Raw genomic sequence first — 17,673 nt, forward strand, 5'->3', positions numbered from 1 at the left:
TATTTCTCGGAGGTACAGGCCAACTCGGGTGGACTATGGCTGACCAAGTTCGCAGATGACTGCAAACTGGGCGCCATAATCGACTCTCCAGCTGACATAAGCATCCTCCAAAAAGGTCTCATAGAGACAGACAACTGGTGCCAGAGCCATGGCATCAAGCTCAATGCCAAAAAGTGTATAGTCATCCCCTTTGGCAAAAACAAAGTTCCCACAAATTACCACATAGGTGGTAACCTATTAAGTATGGAAGAAGTAATTAGGGACCTGGGGACCCAAGTTGATAGCAATCTCTCATTTGACAATCACGTAGCCAAAGTGGTTAGAAAAACCTTCTATATAGCCCACCTTATCATGAAGGAATTCACATCTAGATCAAGGGAGGTCATCGTGACTCTTTACTCATCCCTCATCAGGCCCATAATTGAATACAATGCCCCATTCAGGATGTACCTTACCCGACACCTGCAGCAACTAGAAAGACCCCAAAAGTACCTCACCAAGAGGATCAAAGGGCTCAAACAGATGCCATATGCTGCTCGGTTAAAGAAACTCCAGCTCTACTCAGTTGCATACCACCTACTTAGAGGCGATCTGTGCCTGATGTATAAGGCCATGTCCAACCCGGAATTGATGGACATGCTTCACCTCAGAAAATCCAAATCCCTTTGAGCTACACGCTCGAGGGACTTGAACCTCAGCACAGAAATAAATAGGACATGCTGGAGGGACAGATTCATAACCCAGAGGCTCCCTTCACTCTGGAATAGAATCCCAGTCCAAGTTAGGCAGAGTCCCTGACTGACTCTCTTCAAGAGGAATCTTGACGAGTGGATGGGAGATTGTAGGTTTACCCCGGGGATCACTTCTGTGTCACTGTTAGACAGAGGCACAGTAAACTAACCTTGAAAAAGGGTATAGTAAAACTCATTTAAAATGGGTGGTGAAAGCCAAACACACTCTGGTTAGGCTTACAAATGCCCTAGGGCAGATAGCCTAGTATGAACCTATGAACCTAAGAAATAAAGAAGCATAAAAAACAAGGAGGTACAGAGGAAAAGCTTCTAATAAATACTAGTGCACCATCAACATTCACAGTTACTTAATCTTCAGAGAGATGTTCCAATAGGATATTCCAGAATTTCTGGAAGTAAGCACATTTGTTAGCACTTCTTATTAAGAGTTTATGTGAGGTGATATATTTAATTGCCATAGTTCTAAAACCTTTCCAAGACATTTTAGTGTGATCTAACCAGTGTTTGGTTATGTAAAATTTGACTAGTAGGCAAAGTGTTATTAAGACATGTAATCTTAATTTTGAGATTTTAAGATTAGTGATATAGAGTATCGCCATCTCCCATGAGAGGATTGATTTGTGGTACCCCATTTTGTCTAGTCTCACTTTGAGAGAACACCAAATGCTGTGAGAATATCTACAGAACCACATTATATGAATAATCGCTGCATGAGGGTAGGAGCAGCAGGAGTATGTACAGGATACATTAGGGTTAAATTTATTTAATGTAGAAGGTGTAAAACATGAATTATTGTTAATCGTAAATTGTGTATATGCCAGATTTTTAAATGGGGAGAATAGGAGGCTGGATTTAATGGTTGATATTTTTTGGTCTTCCAATAGGTCAGTTCCTTGTTGGTCCCAGTAGTCCGCATAAACAGTACTATTTTGGTATTTGATTGTATGTATGAAATTATAAGAGAGGGCTAATATACTCTTTTTGCTAGATAGAACTTTCAACAGTTTAGATACCTGGTTGGATTCAGAATCATCAATAATGACACCCTTAAGTAAAGATGTGATAATTTCTCTTATCTGACAAAGTATTATTGTGTATTTTCTGGTTAAGTTTAATATACCACATAGCTCCAGAAGTGAGGAATCCCTGTATTTATAAATGTCCCAAAGTGTGTAGTGTTTTATTAGAGAATATTTAACAAGGTTAATCATGTTATTATTCAATTTCAGATTAGAGTTTAGGTGGATGGGTTGGAATAAAAGCAGGGCTTTTTCTAGTTTCAGAGATTTAAAAATCTCTTGAAAAGTTCTAACTTTATCCTTCAAGACATGGCTCAGCTTTATTTTTGTAAGAATTGATGTCTCTAAAAAGGGACGTGCTTTGGGGGTGGAAGCTATTATTAAGAACATGATTGTACCACATCTTTACCCAAAAGAGAGTCCACATTTGACTATCTGGGTGGTAGTTAGCAATTGAAATAATTCTATTGGCACACAGGATTCTATAGTAAAGTTGTAGATCTGGCAAGCCTAGGCCTCCTCTTATTTTTTAAAATATAAGCCTTTGATATGATACTCTTACCCCAAACTGCAGTCAGTTTTATTTGTGCAATGTAGCAAACAGCTGTTTCTCTGATACATTGTAAGTAATGATCCTTTTGCAGAAATAAGTGTGTGTTAACAATAGCAAAGAGTTATTATGTGCATACTTAAAAAAGCTCTTTGCTGTGTTCACATACTGTCATTTAAGCTGCCATGAAAACACAATCATGGCTGCTTAAATGGTCCCTGAAAATGCTTGCACTGCCAGACAGGGACAGAGCGGCACCTTGGCAAAGCTGTAGCTTGTTCTTCCTAACTGCTTACACCCAGGACAGCTTTCCTGTCACCTCCTACCCTTGGTATGGCTCAGGGTTCAGCTGACTGATGTGGGACTGCACCAAAAGGGAAAGAATTGTGGACATGAGACTATCCACAGTGGAAAGAGTCAGCTGTGTCCATGGGAATGGAACATTAGCCAGCAATGACCATGCCAATATGTGGTTTAGAATGAGTGGAAGGAGAAGACTACAAGTATAGAGATGATTGTAAGGGATTTTAGTGGAGTGAATTATAATGAACCCAAGAAGAGAGTCAAAGATGCGTTAAGAACTGAGACAAATTGAGGGAGTAAACCAGCTGTGGGACAAGGCCAGGGATGCAGGACTCAATCTTATGGAAATCATCTTAGGAAGAGGCAAAAAGGTGAGAAGAACAATATGTGGCTACACAATAAAGTGAGACTAGTGATTAGAGCAACATACAGGACATACAGAAAATGGAAAGGAAGCAATGGGTAGGCAGAAGAAGCACAGTACAAGGCAGTGAGCAGAAGGGCAATTGATGAGGAGACTCAGCAAAGGCACAGGATGATGGGTTGTTGGCAGAAGGGATTAAGATGAAGAAGAAAAGCTTCTTTAGATATATATCAGAAAGAAGGGGTGGAGGGATAGATACTGAGCAAAGAAATTTTGATAACCAGATTAATTATCTTATTGTATTTTATGTACGTATGTCATATAACTCAGTACTTGGTTTGTATTGATTGTGTACACATTTTCAGTATTCTTACTGTGTTTTTTTGTCTACTTGGCCTAGGTCATGTCTGAAAAAGGTCAACACAACAGTACACCTAATGTACAATAAAATAAATAAAAAGCAGAGATGAAGAATGAATACTTTGCTCCAGACTTCACAAATGAAAACAGAGGACATGCCATGCTGTCAAAGAGGAAGGGCAAATTTGGAGAGGGTAACACACACTAGCATAGGGAGTACAATGGCAGATAGCAAACTGGGTCTCTTAAGGAAGGTTTAGACATTAGTACCAATGTAGCCGCCTCCCAGACTAGTCAGTAATCTGGTCAGTGTGCATACAGATCCCCATAGCAGATTTTTGATAAATCATTTGCCAGTGCTGAAGTGCTTGAGAAATGGGGGATAATAAGTATTGTAATCTTGTGCAAGAATGTTGGGCATGAAAATCAGGGAACTTACATACCTGTTAACATAGTGGCACTAGTGGGGGGGGGCATCATGAAAATCAGGGAACTTACATACCTGTTAACATAGTGGCACTAGTGGGGGGGGCATCATGAAAATCAGGGAACTTACATACCTGTTAACATAGTGGCACTAGTGGGGGGGCATCATGAAAATCAGGGAACTTACATACCTGTTAACATAGTGGCACTAATGGGGGGGGCATCATGAAAATCAGGGAACTTACATACCTGTTAACATAGTGGCACTAATGGGGGGGGGCATCATGAAAATCAGGGAACTTACATACCTGTTAACATAGTGGCACTAGTGGGGGGCATCATGAAAATCAGGGAACTTACATACCTGTTAACATAGTGGCACTAGTGGGGGGGCATCATGAAAATCAGGGAACTTACATACCTGTTAACATAGTGGCACTAGTGGGGGCATCATGAAAATCAGGGAACTTACATACCTGTTAACATAGTGGCACTAGTGGGGGGGCATCATGAAAATCAGGGAACTTACATACCTGTTAACATAGTGGCACTAGTGGGGGGGGGGGCATGGAGTGAATCCTAAGAGAAAGGCTGGTTGTTTTCTTAGATGGTGATTCCAGGACAACAACTAACATGGGCTCATTGTCAAAAGGAGCTGAAAGTCAGCCCTGATACAGTTTTGCAACTGGATACAACAGAACTTGATAAGGTAGCATGGTCTACTCTGCATGGACTTGAACGAGGCCTTTGACTCAGTCTACAGAAAAGACTGCTAGAAAACCAGGAGGGGACTCAGGTGTATGACTGACAGTAAGGAACTGGACTGCTGTAGGGCTGAAGGTTAGGACTGAGAAGGTTGTGATGAGGAATGCAATGTCAGAAATAAGAGTGACCAATGGGGTACCATAAGGATCAGTAATGGGTCCAGTACTCCACAGTGTGTTTGTCTCAAACACATCTGACAGAATACAGATCAGGATCAACCTTTTTGCTGATGACACAGAGTAACTGCATCAATAAAGGATGGGGAAGGTTTAAGAAAGGATTTCGAAAGGCTGCCAAAATGGCCAGAAGGGTAGCAGTTGACGTTCAGAGCAGACAAATGCAAAATACTGAACTTGGGAAGTAGCACCCCTGCATGAAGTGTCAGCTGAGAAGAACTGATGGCAACACAGATGGAAGAGGATCTGTGGATGTTGACTACATCTGAACTGGACCAGCAAGAGAGGAATGAGAGGTCAGTGGCACTAACATACAGTGGGTCAGGTTGTATCCTCAGAGAGACTCTAGATTCAAAATAGTAAGACTTCTGACGTTTCCAGTCCGTGGTCAGATCACACCTTGAGTTCTGTGTGTAGCCCTGGAGGCCGTATAAGAAAAGAACTTCAGGCTGCTGGGAGAGGTCCAAAGAAAATCCACTAGAATAGTGCAAGGAAAGGAGAAAAGGACTAATGGAGTAGCTATTTATTTCATTAAATGCCAAAAGACAGAGTTCAGCTTCAATTTTATTATAGAGTTTATTTCCTAAGCACTTTACAAATCATGAACAAGTATAAAAGAACAAATGTTAAAATAAATGTAACAACAACAAATGAATGTTTGTGTCTTTTGGCTTTTCCCGGTCAGGGGTCGCCACAGCGGCACTCCGGTCTGCTAATGATTGGCAGTTGATTTTTACGTACCGGCTTGCCAGGCCTGACGCACAACCTTCAACGAAGGTACACCCATTCACGCATGTGTCCATGCAGAAGACGCTCTAGGTGAGAATCGAACCGGACAACGTCTTACTGTGAGGCGACAATGCTATCGCAGCACCACCACCGTGGAACAACAACAAAAGAATAAAAGACTAAAATCAATCAAACCTGAAACATGCACAAACCCAGTAAAATACTATAACAAAAAGGGCTCTTTAATGAAACTTGAACAAACTGTCATTGACACACAGATTATCAGTCACAATATGTTGAAATCACTTAGCTGTGATCCACGGTCAAGATTACAAAACCATCAAACATCTGTTTTGCAGGAGAGCAGGCATCTCCCCTGCCCCCCCCCCCCCCCAACACACACATACTCTGTTAATTTTATATACCAGTTCTGAGACTCCACTATCTTAGGTAAAAGGTAAATTCCTGAAATGGCACAATCCTGATCTTTCCTACACAAACCTGCATATTAGTGACCAACATTTTGCAAGCTACTCACTAGTGCAATGATCTTAAGTCTGGTACCTTAATGAAAGCATGACTACAAAAAGAAGCACATTAAAACAGAATAAAAATGAATGATAAGCTGGATATAAACATTTGGAAATTATAACACTTTGTGAAGTTAACATTTCTGATCTTTGATGAGATCCTGATCACTGACAGTCTACTGCAAGATGAAAACTTAAAGTGAATAACTGAGAAACTGAGCCAAAAAATCTGTCAAAATGATAATCAATGAGGCAACAGAAAATCTGTCAAAACAATGATCAATGAGGAAACACTAAGAAGCATATTTACCAATTCATTTAATGAGCACAATCATTTAATGATTTAATGCTACATGAAAATTTTTTTGGTTTAAAGACTTCTTAGAAAACATCCCAAACCGATTAAAATAGTGCTTCATAGCTGTCTGAAGAACCATCCTGTTGCCTCAAGACACCATTCCAAACTATAGTGATGTGTGGCCTGTTTGTAGTGGGGTAGGATGATTTGTCACTATCAATGGAGTGGGTTGGGGGGATGGTACTGGACTGTAGTGCATATCTCCCAATCTGATAAGTCTTTGTATTATGAAATAAAGTTTGTTAAAAAGGCACTTCTTTATGACTGGATAGGTTAGAGTATTGGATTACATATATTTGCAAGTGGAACCATTTCCTAGTGATATAATTTAAATGTTTGCTGCAGTAGTAGAGTTGAAAGGCTATACCAAGGGGTATTTTAGATTCTGCTCTATAATATGAATTGTGCTCTAGACAGGAGAGTTGTGGGAGGTTGTCAGTAACTTCAGTGAGAACAGAAAGCAGTTAAGATAGAAGAGTTTTCCCTAAAGGCATTTTTAAAAGGTATGTGGTGATTTGTAAGTATTATTTAAGGTACTGGGGTTAGACAGAGAAGATGAACAAAGGTGATGAGGGAAATCAATAAGCTGGACAGTTGTTTGTTATGTAAAGATTTGATATTTGAGTATTTTTACCAAAAGATATAGGCAGGGAAAGATTCAGACTGAGTAGGCACAATGATATAGAGGAAGATTGTAATTTGGAATTCTTCCAGTTAATTAGAAGGGCATTAATTACGTTGGGTGCTGAGTTAAGTAAGCAAGTGATTGGTTCTGTACTATGATATCACTGAGGGGTTTGTTTTTTATAAGTATAAAGCTAAAGATATAGGGTGGGTGAGTCCAGGGCTACCCCCAACACAGACTCTGGACCAGAAACAAGTTACCAGTGGGAGAATGTGAAAGTAAATAATAAAGCAGCTTGCTTAGAAGTATGGCTTTGCTACTGATTTCATCCTTCAATGGCTTTTTTCTTAAAGATAAATCTTTTTCTTAAAGGGAAGCACTTAAATAATTTATATGATGATGTGAGGTAGTAGCAGCTGTGCCAGGGGGAGCAGGGCAGTGCATGTGTAACATATGCCAGCATAGCTAGTTTGAATTTTGCAAAGAATTATGTCATTTGAATATCAAACTGATCTGCACAGATGCTTGTATTAAAAATTAATTTGTAAAGTTGCTTGTGTTAAAATGTATCAACAGTGGGTCCTGCTAGACAGAAAATATATATACATATATGTCAGACTGTATTGTTGCAACTAATGAAATGTATATATTTTAACAGAGGATACTAGAAGGGAAGGGGTTAAACTCAGCCCAGATAACCTTAAGAAAAAAATAGTCTGAAATTAAATGACTTGGTTTAGGCCATAAATATTTTCTCTCACAGGTCTGAATACAGCCAGAGAAGCAATGTCTGTGAAAAGCCTGGACTGTGATCCTGCTCTAATGTCCTTAGAGGTGAACTAATTGTTACCATGGGGTGTCAGAGAATAGCTTGTTAGTTTCTGCAGGAAGGCTGGACATGTTGGAATTGTTTTACAGTTTCCAGATGCTGTAATAAACCTTAGCTAAACTTATGTGTATGTAATGTGACCAAGCAGTGCCAGAGCCTGGCTCAGTTTCTAGTGAGAGGGTAGTGTGGGAGCCACACAGTCAGGTGACCAGATGTGATGTCATTCTTTAGCCAGCACTGAAATTGTATTTGAATACTAGTGGGTATACTAGTACTCTGTTTTTGGATCTGACAAGACACTCATCCACGTTCATCTTGCCTAGCTTTAGTAAGTAACTAGGGAACAGTAATTCTTCAGTCAGTTAGAAAAGTATAGTGAGATTAGCTATTTTTTTTTTTTTGTATCTGCCTCAGACTTTCCATCTGTGTTGTTTTTTTATATTTCCTGTGATTGAAACTCTGGTGTTTATTGCAAATAGATATCCATTACATTAATTTATTATTATTATTGTTATTATTATTATTATTATTATTATTATTTATTAGTAAATATATCTAAACCTTTCATTGTGGCTGGTCTTTTAGAAAATATTTAACCTTTGAAAGTACTTGCATTTATTTAGTGGCACTGTGGCTCCACATTCCTTAAAGTTTTGTTGCTTGGTTAAACACTACCATTTGTATAAGTATTAATTTTACTAGTGTAATCGGGTACCCTGGTAAGAGCCTTAAAGTAGCTGGCTTCAGGTGTTCTGGTGGCAGTAAATCTACCTTATAGTCTGGGTGGAGGTGGGAGAGTGGGTGAGCTGTGCCATACTTTCCAAGGTGTGTGTGTGTGTGTGTGTGTGTGTGTGTGTGTGTGTGTGTGTGTGTGTGTGTGTGTGTGTGTGTGTGTGTGCATGTGTAAATTAAATCTCAAAGAGAGTGTGTGTGACAGCTGCTTTGAACAGGGAAACTGAGAGCACTAATTTCACAGAGAGGGTGGTGGAGGTCTTGGCTTAGAACATCCGGATAAGGACTCAGCTTTATATTGGTCAGTGGGGAGTCATATTTGGGGCCTGGAGAGAAAGCCCAACCCTAGGACAGGACTGTGCATTCCCTGTGTACTCTTAAGGGAAATTTTACATAATCCAGAGAACTGTATCTCCAAATACTGTTTGTCGATTTTTCCCCACAGTGAATGTTCCCCACCAGTGTCAGTGGTGAGGATTGAGGCTCCTTGATCACTGGCCCAGAGGAGGGATGTTACATATTAGTGAGCAGCAATGTGGATATTAATTGAACTTCTGTAGCCTGTAAGCAGTTGTCACTAAAGGTGTATGTACTCTCAGCAGCCACAAGGTAAACATACAGAGTTTGATTTTTCACAAGTTTTATTTATTTATTTTTTTAGTGTAGTTTAGTCAGAGAAAGCAGGCAAAGATGTTAGCAGAGGATTATGGCAAGTTGACAGTGAACCAGTAGGCTAAGATGTGCAAATCCAAAGGACTGGTGCATGCCAACCTGACTAAAGAAGAAAATATTTCAGCCTTAGTCACAGCTGCAGCACAGACCAGCAACCAGGAAGACAACCAGTCTGGTAACAGGGATGTGCAGCCCTCAGAAACAGGACAGTTCACTTTTTCCTCAGAGGACTTAAAAACCTGTCTGAAGTTAAAGAGACTTGAACTGGAGGCAAAACGTATGGAATTAGAATTGTTAGAGAGACTGCAGCATTTGGTGGATGAAGAAAATGAGAAACAGCATCAACATGAGAGAGACATGACTCTTCGACAGGAACATGGGGGTAATGGGTAAGGGAATAACCAAACCCCAGAACCAAAAAGGTCAGTAAATTTCTTCCACAGTTTACAGAAGGTGATAATTTTGATAATTTTATTCATATATTTGAAAGAGTATGTAAACAGTATGATGTTGACCAAGGGCTCTTGTTACAGTTCCTGACCCCCTTATGACATGTTAAAGCTGTAACTGCTGTTTCTAAATTGCCTGGTACTGATTACTTAAATTATGACCCGGTTAAACAATATTTATTGTAAAGTTTTAAGTTAACACCTGAAGCTTACAGAAAAAAAATTCGTGAGCGTAGACATAGAGCAGATGAAAGTGTATGTGATTATATTGCTGAGCTAAGCACTTATTTTCATAGGTGGGTGAGTGGGTGTAAGGTTACCACTTTTAAAGGTTGGCAGAACTTTTGGTGAGGGAAAAAGCCTTTAGCAAAGGCTGGCAAACCTTTTGGTACTTATGCTGGAATATAGTAAGCGTTGGCATCCTGTGTGTTTTTAGGATTTTGAGTTTTCAGTATTTTGAACTTTCAGGATTTTGGTCTCAGGATTTTAGGCTTTCCAGATTCTGTAGCCATCCTATACACACACACACACACATATATATATATATATATATTTTTTTTTTTTTTTTTTTTTTTTTTTTTTAGACATTTATAACAGTGCATATACACTTCTGTTTATTGGAATATATATATATATATATATATATATATATATATATATATATATATGTAGTAACATATAACAGTGCATTTACACTTCTGTTTACTAGAATATATGTAGGAAAATATAGTTACTTAGATGCATGGGCATTTCTGTTTGTTAGCATGTATCTATTAAGGAGTTAAACTGCTCTTAGCTGAGAAGCAGAAAGGCATCCAACTGAATGTAATACATTTTGTGCCTAGTACAAGTTTCAAGGGGAGAGAAGAAACCAGGTGCAGGGAGAAATCGAAAGACAGAACAGGAAAGAATCCCTAAAAGTTTAAGATTATTCACCTTGAAAAAGAATACAATGAACAGACTGTATGACATTAGAAAATTACCAAAGTATTGACTTTGAAAGTTCCCAACAGACTGCAAATTCCAAAGACTGCTTTCAAAAAAAATGTAAATAAAGGACATTAAAAGTGTATGCTGTTAGCTCTGATTTTTTGTTAGATCTAGTACATGTAAGAACATTTTGTTCTGAGGTAACTGGACATCATCATTTATGCTGCCTGAAAAATTTAACCTGGTACATTAAAGCCTGTAAACTATGACATTATCGTACTTGTTGTCAGTTACATAGACAAGTAATTTTATTAGTAACTGCACAAAAATTAATATTTAGTGCTGAAAAGGTTAATAGTCTGCAAAGTTCTGTGCATTAATCAGGCTGGTTTCAGCAAGCAGGCACCAGCAGCATTCATCACAGTCTTCTTCATTTAATAACTTTTCAGTGGCAAGCCTAGCCTGTATTCGAACACAGGGGGAATGGTGCCTTGTATAAAGTCATTTCAGTTAAGGCACAGTAACTAACAATGTGACTGAGTCCTGAATAGGAGCACTTCGGTTTCCACAGTTTGCAGCAGTACAGTTCCTCAGACATCTGCATCCGGAGTGAGACTGATGTACAGGAAGGAAGCAGTGCCATAAATTCTCCAGTTCGGTTAATTCCCAGGTTTCGAATTTGCAACTGCCAGCTTCGTTTCACCAGCTTTTCAAGTATCTGCTGAATTTTTCTAATCATCTTTAGTAAGCAGTGTGGCCAATTGTGTCCCTGAAAAATGGGTAAGAAATCTTTTTGTATTTACATGCAGTATAGATGCTGTTAGACAGGCTAGTAAAAGGTGTAAACAGAGTTTTACTCTTAATATAGCAAAATAACCAGATAACATTTTGGACAGACTACAGAGTTTGTATAAACAGCATATTAGCAAATGTAAAACCTTATTAAGGCAAGTTGACAGTCAGAAATTATGCAAATGGATTATGTTTGACTAGTAACTTAAACAAAAAAATGTTTGGTATGACAGTAAATGTTTATTGTGTGATTCATGTAAAACTGATTTCTCTGTGCAATGTCATAAAAGTACAGTTCAAACCATTAATGGTAAACAACTAGATAAGGGTCATACACTTGCATTATTTCATTATTTCCAAATGTCCTGTCACCACACGGGAAATGTTAATTTCAAAGTTACAACAGCAGTCAAATAAGTTATTGACAGAATCTCCTGTACTTCTTGTTATATCCTTTAGACAAAAGTGGAATAAAGCCAAGCCCATAAGCTCCCTAAGTATTGTCCTGAGGTTTAGGACATATGCCACAACAGACTGCTTGTGGGATTCACACTCACCCTCCTACTCATCATGAAACAAATCCAAGGGCCCCCCCCCTCACCCTGTGCCCATACAGTAACTCAAAGGGTGAAAAACCTGTGGATTCATGGTGAACTGACAGAAGAATTTAATATACTTCTAAAAGGCAGACAAAATGAGTTAAAAAATTTAGACAATATATACAAATACGTTTTCAAAAGTGCATAAGAGCTTTAAAGTCAGCAGAACAGGTTACTGAGAAATATCAGTCAGTCCATGCAGAATTATAAAACAAGACAAATCTAGCTAGTAAAGAGTTAAAGAAAGAAATTCCAGACTTTAAACAGCAATTAGCTAAGCTGACAGAAAATAATTTACAGCACATTACTCTACATTTGGAAAATGGTTAGCATACACAGCAAAATCTAATGTATGGACAGATACTTGCCAAATGTTTTAAAATTTCATTCAGTTAAAGCAAGACACTTATCAGTTAAACAGTAAAGTAGGACATATTACTGCCATCCTCATAGCATACATAGGTGCAGACTCTCACAGCTAAGCTGTTTGATAATTTCAAAATTACCATTTCAAATAAATTAAATAATCTGTCAAAAGGTAACAGAACAGTTCTAGTGCATAGAAATCAAATGAAAGTAATTAAAAGCTGTAAAGATCTGCAGTCACAAGACTGACATGCATGCATTTTCTTTTCATCTAAAGTACATCTGTTTCACATGCACAAGAGCAAAAGGCAGACAACAGAAAATGTAAATATAAGCATGTGTTAGTTAAGCCAATATATATATATTTTTTTACAATATTTTGTAATTGTATAATAACATCAAAAATAGGAGAGACCTTGGCAAAAACAGTATACAAAAGTAATATTACTAATATAAAGTTGCACAGAGTACATAATACTACAAATAAAACTCAAGGTAATTTCGCTTGTCCAGAGGGACAAAGATGTCATGTTAAAACCTTTCCTTAGACCAGAGTGTCACAGTCTGGAAGACAGCCAGAAGGCACACATACATTCGATTCTCACAGTGTAAAACAAATAAACAATACTGCAATAAAATGTTGCATACTACAGGGGAAAAGGCACCCTTTCAATTTTACACTGACTATGTAAACATTACTACGGAAGGGTCTAAAATAAAACTACAGAAGAAAAATATATTAGCCTGCATCAATGATTCAGTAATTATTATAAGACAACCTTGCCTTTTTATTGTCATTAAGTGATTAGGGTACCATCAACATGTACGGTAGTGAGATAAAAATACCAGGAAACAGTAAATGTTAATGTTTCAGTATATGTTTAATTAACAAGCTTCAGTTTGATATTAATGTCACTACATTTGTAAACTGGACTAAGTGTACATTACAATCCAAGTATGTACAAATGGAAAAAAAATTTGTGAAAGCAAAACTAATAGTAAATAATAAATATGCTTGGCGTATGCTGTACAGTAAATGGTTTAATATGTAAAAAGACTAAAAGCAAACACAACACATAATTAATAAAATATTTTACAGGATAGTCTTCAAAAGGAAAAAAAGTTGTTAGACTGGATTATATATCCAATTCTAGTAGTAATGGTTGTTAACATTGTGCTAACCATATGAAACTGTGTTTTGACTTGCTGTATCAAAAGAAAGCTAAAGGTTTTGTTCCCTACTATTTTTTCTATAAGTCATAATAAAAATTATGATTTGACCAAAGAATATATATCAATATAAACTGTTTCATGTGTTTTAAAACAAAAAGGGAGAACTATTTTATATATATAACTGCATATGCACTTCTGTTTATTAGAATATATATGTAGTAAAAGTTAATAGTGCACATACACTTCTGTTTATTAGAATATATATGTAGCAAAATATAACAGTGCATGTACACTTCTGTTTGCTAGAATATATGAAGGAAAATATAGTCACTTAGATCCATATATATTTCTGTTTGTTAGCATGTAGCTATTAAAAGGTTAACCTGCTCTTAGCTGAGAAGCAGAAAGGCATCCAACTGAAAGTAATATATTTTGTGCCTAGTACAAGTTTCAAGGACAGATAAGAAATCAGGTGCTGGCAGAAATCGAAAGACAGAACAGGAAAGATTCCCTAAAGTTTAAGATTATTCATCTAGAAAAAGAATGCAATGAACAGACTGTATGACAACAGAAAAATACCAAAGTACTGACTTTGAAAGTTCCCATTAGACTGCAAATTCCAAAGACTGCTTTGAAAAAAACATATATAAAGGACATTGAAAGTGTATGATGATGTTAGATCTGATTTATTTTGTTAGATCTGGTACATGTAGAAACACATTTTTTGAGGTAACTGGACATCATCACTTATGCTGCCTGAAAAGTTCAACCTGGTACATTAAAGCCTTTAAACTGTGCCATTATCGTACGTGTCATCTGTTGCATAAACAAGTTATTTTATTAATAACTGCCCAAAAGTTAATATAGTGCTGAAAAGGTTAATAGTCTGCAAAGTTCAGTGCATTAATCAGACACTGGTTTCAGCAAGCAGCAGCAGCACGAACATCTGCATTTAATTTTTCACAATCCAGTCACAGCTTTAGGAGGGACCCCATTCCAAATACCTTTGGCCAGGGTTCACCTTGGCTGGGAGAGTGGAAAAGGAGACAACCAAGTGGGTGTGTTTGAGGATATCCCTGCAGATGTCTTGATAGGGTATGATTGTGATAATGCAGTACCTTGTGTGCATGCAGTTACACACAGTCAGGCTTGGAGACAGGCATGTGAGTCTGGTAGCCTGGGGGAGACCCAGACAGACCCCACACCTGAAGCTGGGGCTGGTGATGTGGCTATTTCAGGGAGGGAGCTACCCTGTAGCAGTGAACTTGAAGGTGAACCATAGCTGCTGATAGGTACTGATGTTCCCTTGGACAGGGTGACTGCAAGGGCAGAGGTGAGTAATAGTATTACCCTGGCTGACAGTGAGGCACCACTGTCAGAAGATACCAGGCTTCCTGTGGAAGGGGAGCTGGGAAGGGTCACAAAGGTATAGTTAAGACAGGCTCAGCTCTTGGACCCTACAGTATGAGGCTTGAGGAAGGTAGCTAAGGAGGCATCTGATTCTCAAGGAAAAGGGGAGTCTGTATACAGGAATAAAAGGGGACTGTACAGAGAGTGGACCCCTGAGGGAGGGCTAGAGAGTGAAGTAATACAGCAGTTGGTAGTGCCAAGAATCTACAAGGAGCACGTCTAGCCATAGTCCATCACATTCCTTTTGTAGATCATATGGGCATAAAGTGTACCGAGAGATGCATTATGCAGAACTTTTATTGGCTTGGGATTGCAGGGGATGTAACAGGACACTGCAGAACCTGTGAGCAGTGCCAAAATGTAGGCAAGGAAGGAGACAAGGTCAAAGCTCCTTTGATGCTTTGCCTATAATTGAGGAGCCATTTCAGATGGTAGCTATGGATATTGTGGGGCCTCTGAGTACCCCAAGTTCCACAGGGAAGAAATATATCCTAGTGGTAGTAGATTATGCTACTAGATACCCTGAGGTGGTGACTGTCTCCTCCATAGAGGAAGAGAAGGTGGCAAATGCTTTGTTAGATAGTTTCAGCAGGGTAGACTTCCTGAGAGAAATATTGACTGACAGAGGTGCCAATTTCATGTCAGACCTGCTGACTTGTCTATGGGAGTGCTGCGGGGTGAAACACCTAAAGACTACCTCCCTACCACCCCCAGACTAATGGTCTTGTGGACAGGTTAAACTCTACACTGAAAATCTTGATAAGGGCATTTGCAGACCAGTTTAAGAGAGAGAGGGACAAATATTTACCCCATCTGCTGTTTGCATACAGAGGTACCCTAGAAATTCACAGATTTTTCACCCTCTGAGTTGCTATATGGGCACAAGGTGAGAGGGCACTTGGATTTGTTTCATGATGAGTTGGGAGGGTGAGTGTGAATCCCACAAGAAGTCTGTTGTGGCATATGTCCTAAATCTCAGGACAATAGTTAGGGACCTCATGGGCTTGGCCCAGGAGAACCTGACAGGAGCCCAACAGCAGAAAAAGATCTGGTATGACAGGAATGCTTGAGCCTGAGAGTATGCAAGTTATGGTGCTTATTCCTGTCAGACTCAATAAGCTGCAAACAGCTTGGGAAGGACCCTTCAAAGTGGAAAGGAAGGTCAGTGATGTTAATTACATGGTAAAACTGCCAGGCAGGAGGCAGTGGCACAAAGTGTTCCATGTTAACATGACAAAGCCTTACCATGATAGGGAGGCCATTGTGCTGAGTATTTGCAGTGGATGGCAGGAGGAGTCTGAGGAGGATCTGGTGACTGATCTCCTCAGTGAGGCTCGGACTGACACCTCAGTGGAAGAGGTAGCAATGTCCCAGCGGCTATCCCCTACCCAGGTTCGAGAAATCCAAGCAATGTTACAGGAGTTTGGGAACATGTTCACTAGGTAATCTGGGTGCACCCACCTGTTGCAGCACTATGTGGATACAGGACCCCAAAGACCTATCAAGCAGTCCCCTTACAGGGTGCCTGAGTGAGTCAGACAGACTCTGAAGGAGGAGATGCAAGAAATGTTGGAACTGGGAGTAATCCAGGAATCCAGCAGTCCCTCAGTCTGCCCAGTGGTGCTGGTACCAAAGAATGGCAGCACCAGGTTCTGTGTGGACTACAAAAAAACTAAACAGTCACACAGGGTCAGATGCTTACCCCATGCCTAGGACAAATGAAGCCTTAAAGCAGGTGGGTGGGGCTAAGTATCTGACTACTATCAATCTGACCAAAGGCTACTGGCAGGTGCCCTTGACTCCCACCACTAAAGAGAGGTCAGCCTTTGTGACTCTTTTTGGATTATACAAGTTCATGAAGATGCCCTTTGGGATGGAAAATGCCCCAGCAACCTTCCAGAAGTAGGTAGATCGTATCCTTGCAGGAGCAAGAGATTATGCCCTTGCTTACCTGGATGAAATTGCCATCTACAGCCATTCCTGGTGAGAGCACCTTCAGCATGTCAGGGAGATCTTGGGCAGACTGCAAAGGGCAGGGTTGATCATTAAGCCCAGGAAGTGTCAGGTGGATATGGCAGAGGTCTCCTACCGGGAACATAGAGTGGGGAGTGGTAAGATCAGGCCTGAACCTGCCAAAGTGGAAGCTATTCAGGCATGGCCTGCCCTTATTTTTTATTTTTTATTTTTTATTTTTATTTTACATTTGTTGACCGGGATAGTCCAACTGGATGCATGCCCATTTTCAGCGAAGGCCCGGGGAGAAAAGCTCCAAGGTATAAGCAGATACAGCATTACATAATACCAGCATTACATAATACAAACAGACTATTTACAGAGATTACATAAGTAAGCAAGTTAAACAAGTTTAACAGGTTAGAGTTAATCCCGAGTGTAAATCAGGATTAAATTAAATTACACAGTAAACTGGTTAACAGATTTTTACACATTCTAGAGAGAGTTAGCCAGGCTTGATACAGTGACATAGCCAGTTAAGTGACAAATGTTGTTTGAGTCTAGTTTTAAATTGACCTAAGGTGGAAAGTAAGGTAATATCAGCTGGAAGAGAGTTCCAGGATCTACTTAGAGAGTTTGCAAAGAGAGAGTCACCGGCTGTGTTATTAATTTTGCTAGTCTGAATTAGTAGTTTGTTATGGGATCGAAGCGGTCTAGGATTGTTATGGGGGTAATAATATTTTTAAGTGCAGGAGTATTGTTCGGATTATAGAGGATTTTATAGGCCATAATCAGTTGGTTATACTGGATT

General features: G+C 39.2%; 1 protein-coding gene across 1 annotated transcript in view; it reads left to right on the top strand.

The window, feature by feature from the left end:
- TIMP2 (TIMP metallopeptidase inhibitor 2) overlaps positions 1 to 17,673 on the top strand; it is a 535,925-nt gene that overhangs the window by 387,289 nt on the left and 130,963 nt on the right. The window contains exons 4-5 of the mRNA XM_044068139.1: positions 10,738 to 10,761; positions 11,151 to 11,189. Coding sequence (XP_043924074.1) covers positions 10,738 to 10,761; positions 11,151 to 11,189 — 63 coding nt within the window. The remainder of the gene's footprint in view (positions 1 to 10,737; positions 10,762 to 11,150; positions 11,190 to 17,673) is intronic.

The sequence above is a fragment of the Protopterus annectens genome, chromosome 4.part0 (genome assembly GCF_019279795.1).
Source record: "Protopterus annectens isolate FY-2018-M chromosome 4.part0, PAN1.0, whole genome shotgun sequence".
NCBI classification, from domain to species: Eukaryota; Metazoa; Chordata; order Ceratodontiformes; family Protopteridae; genus Protopterus; species Protopterus annectens.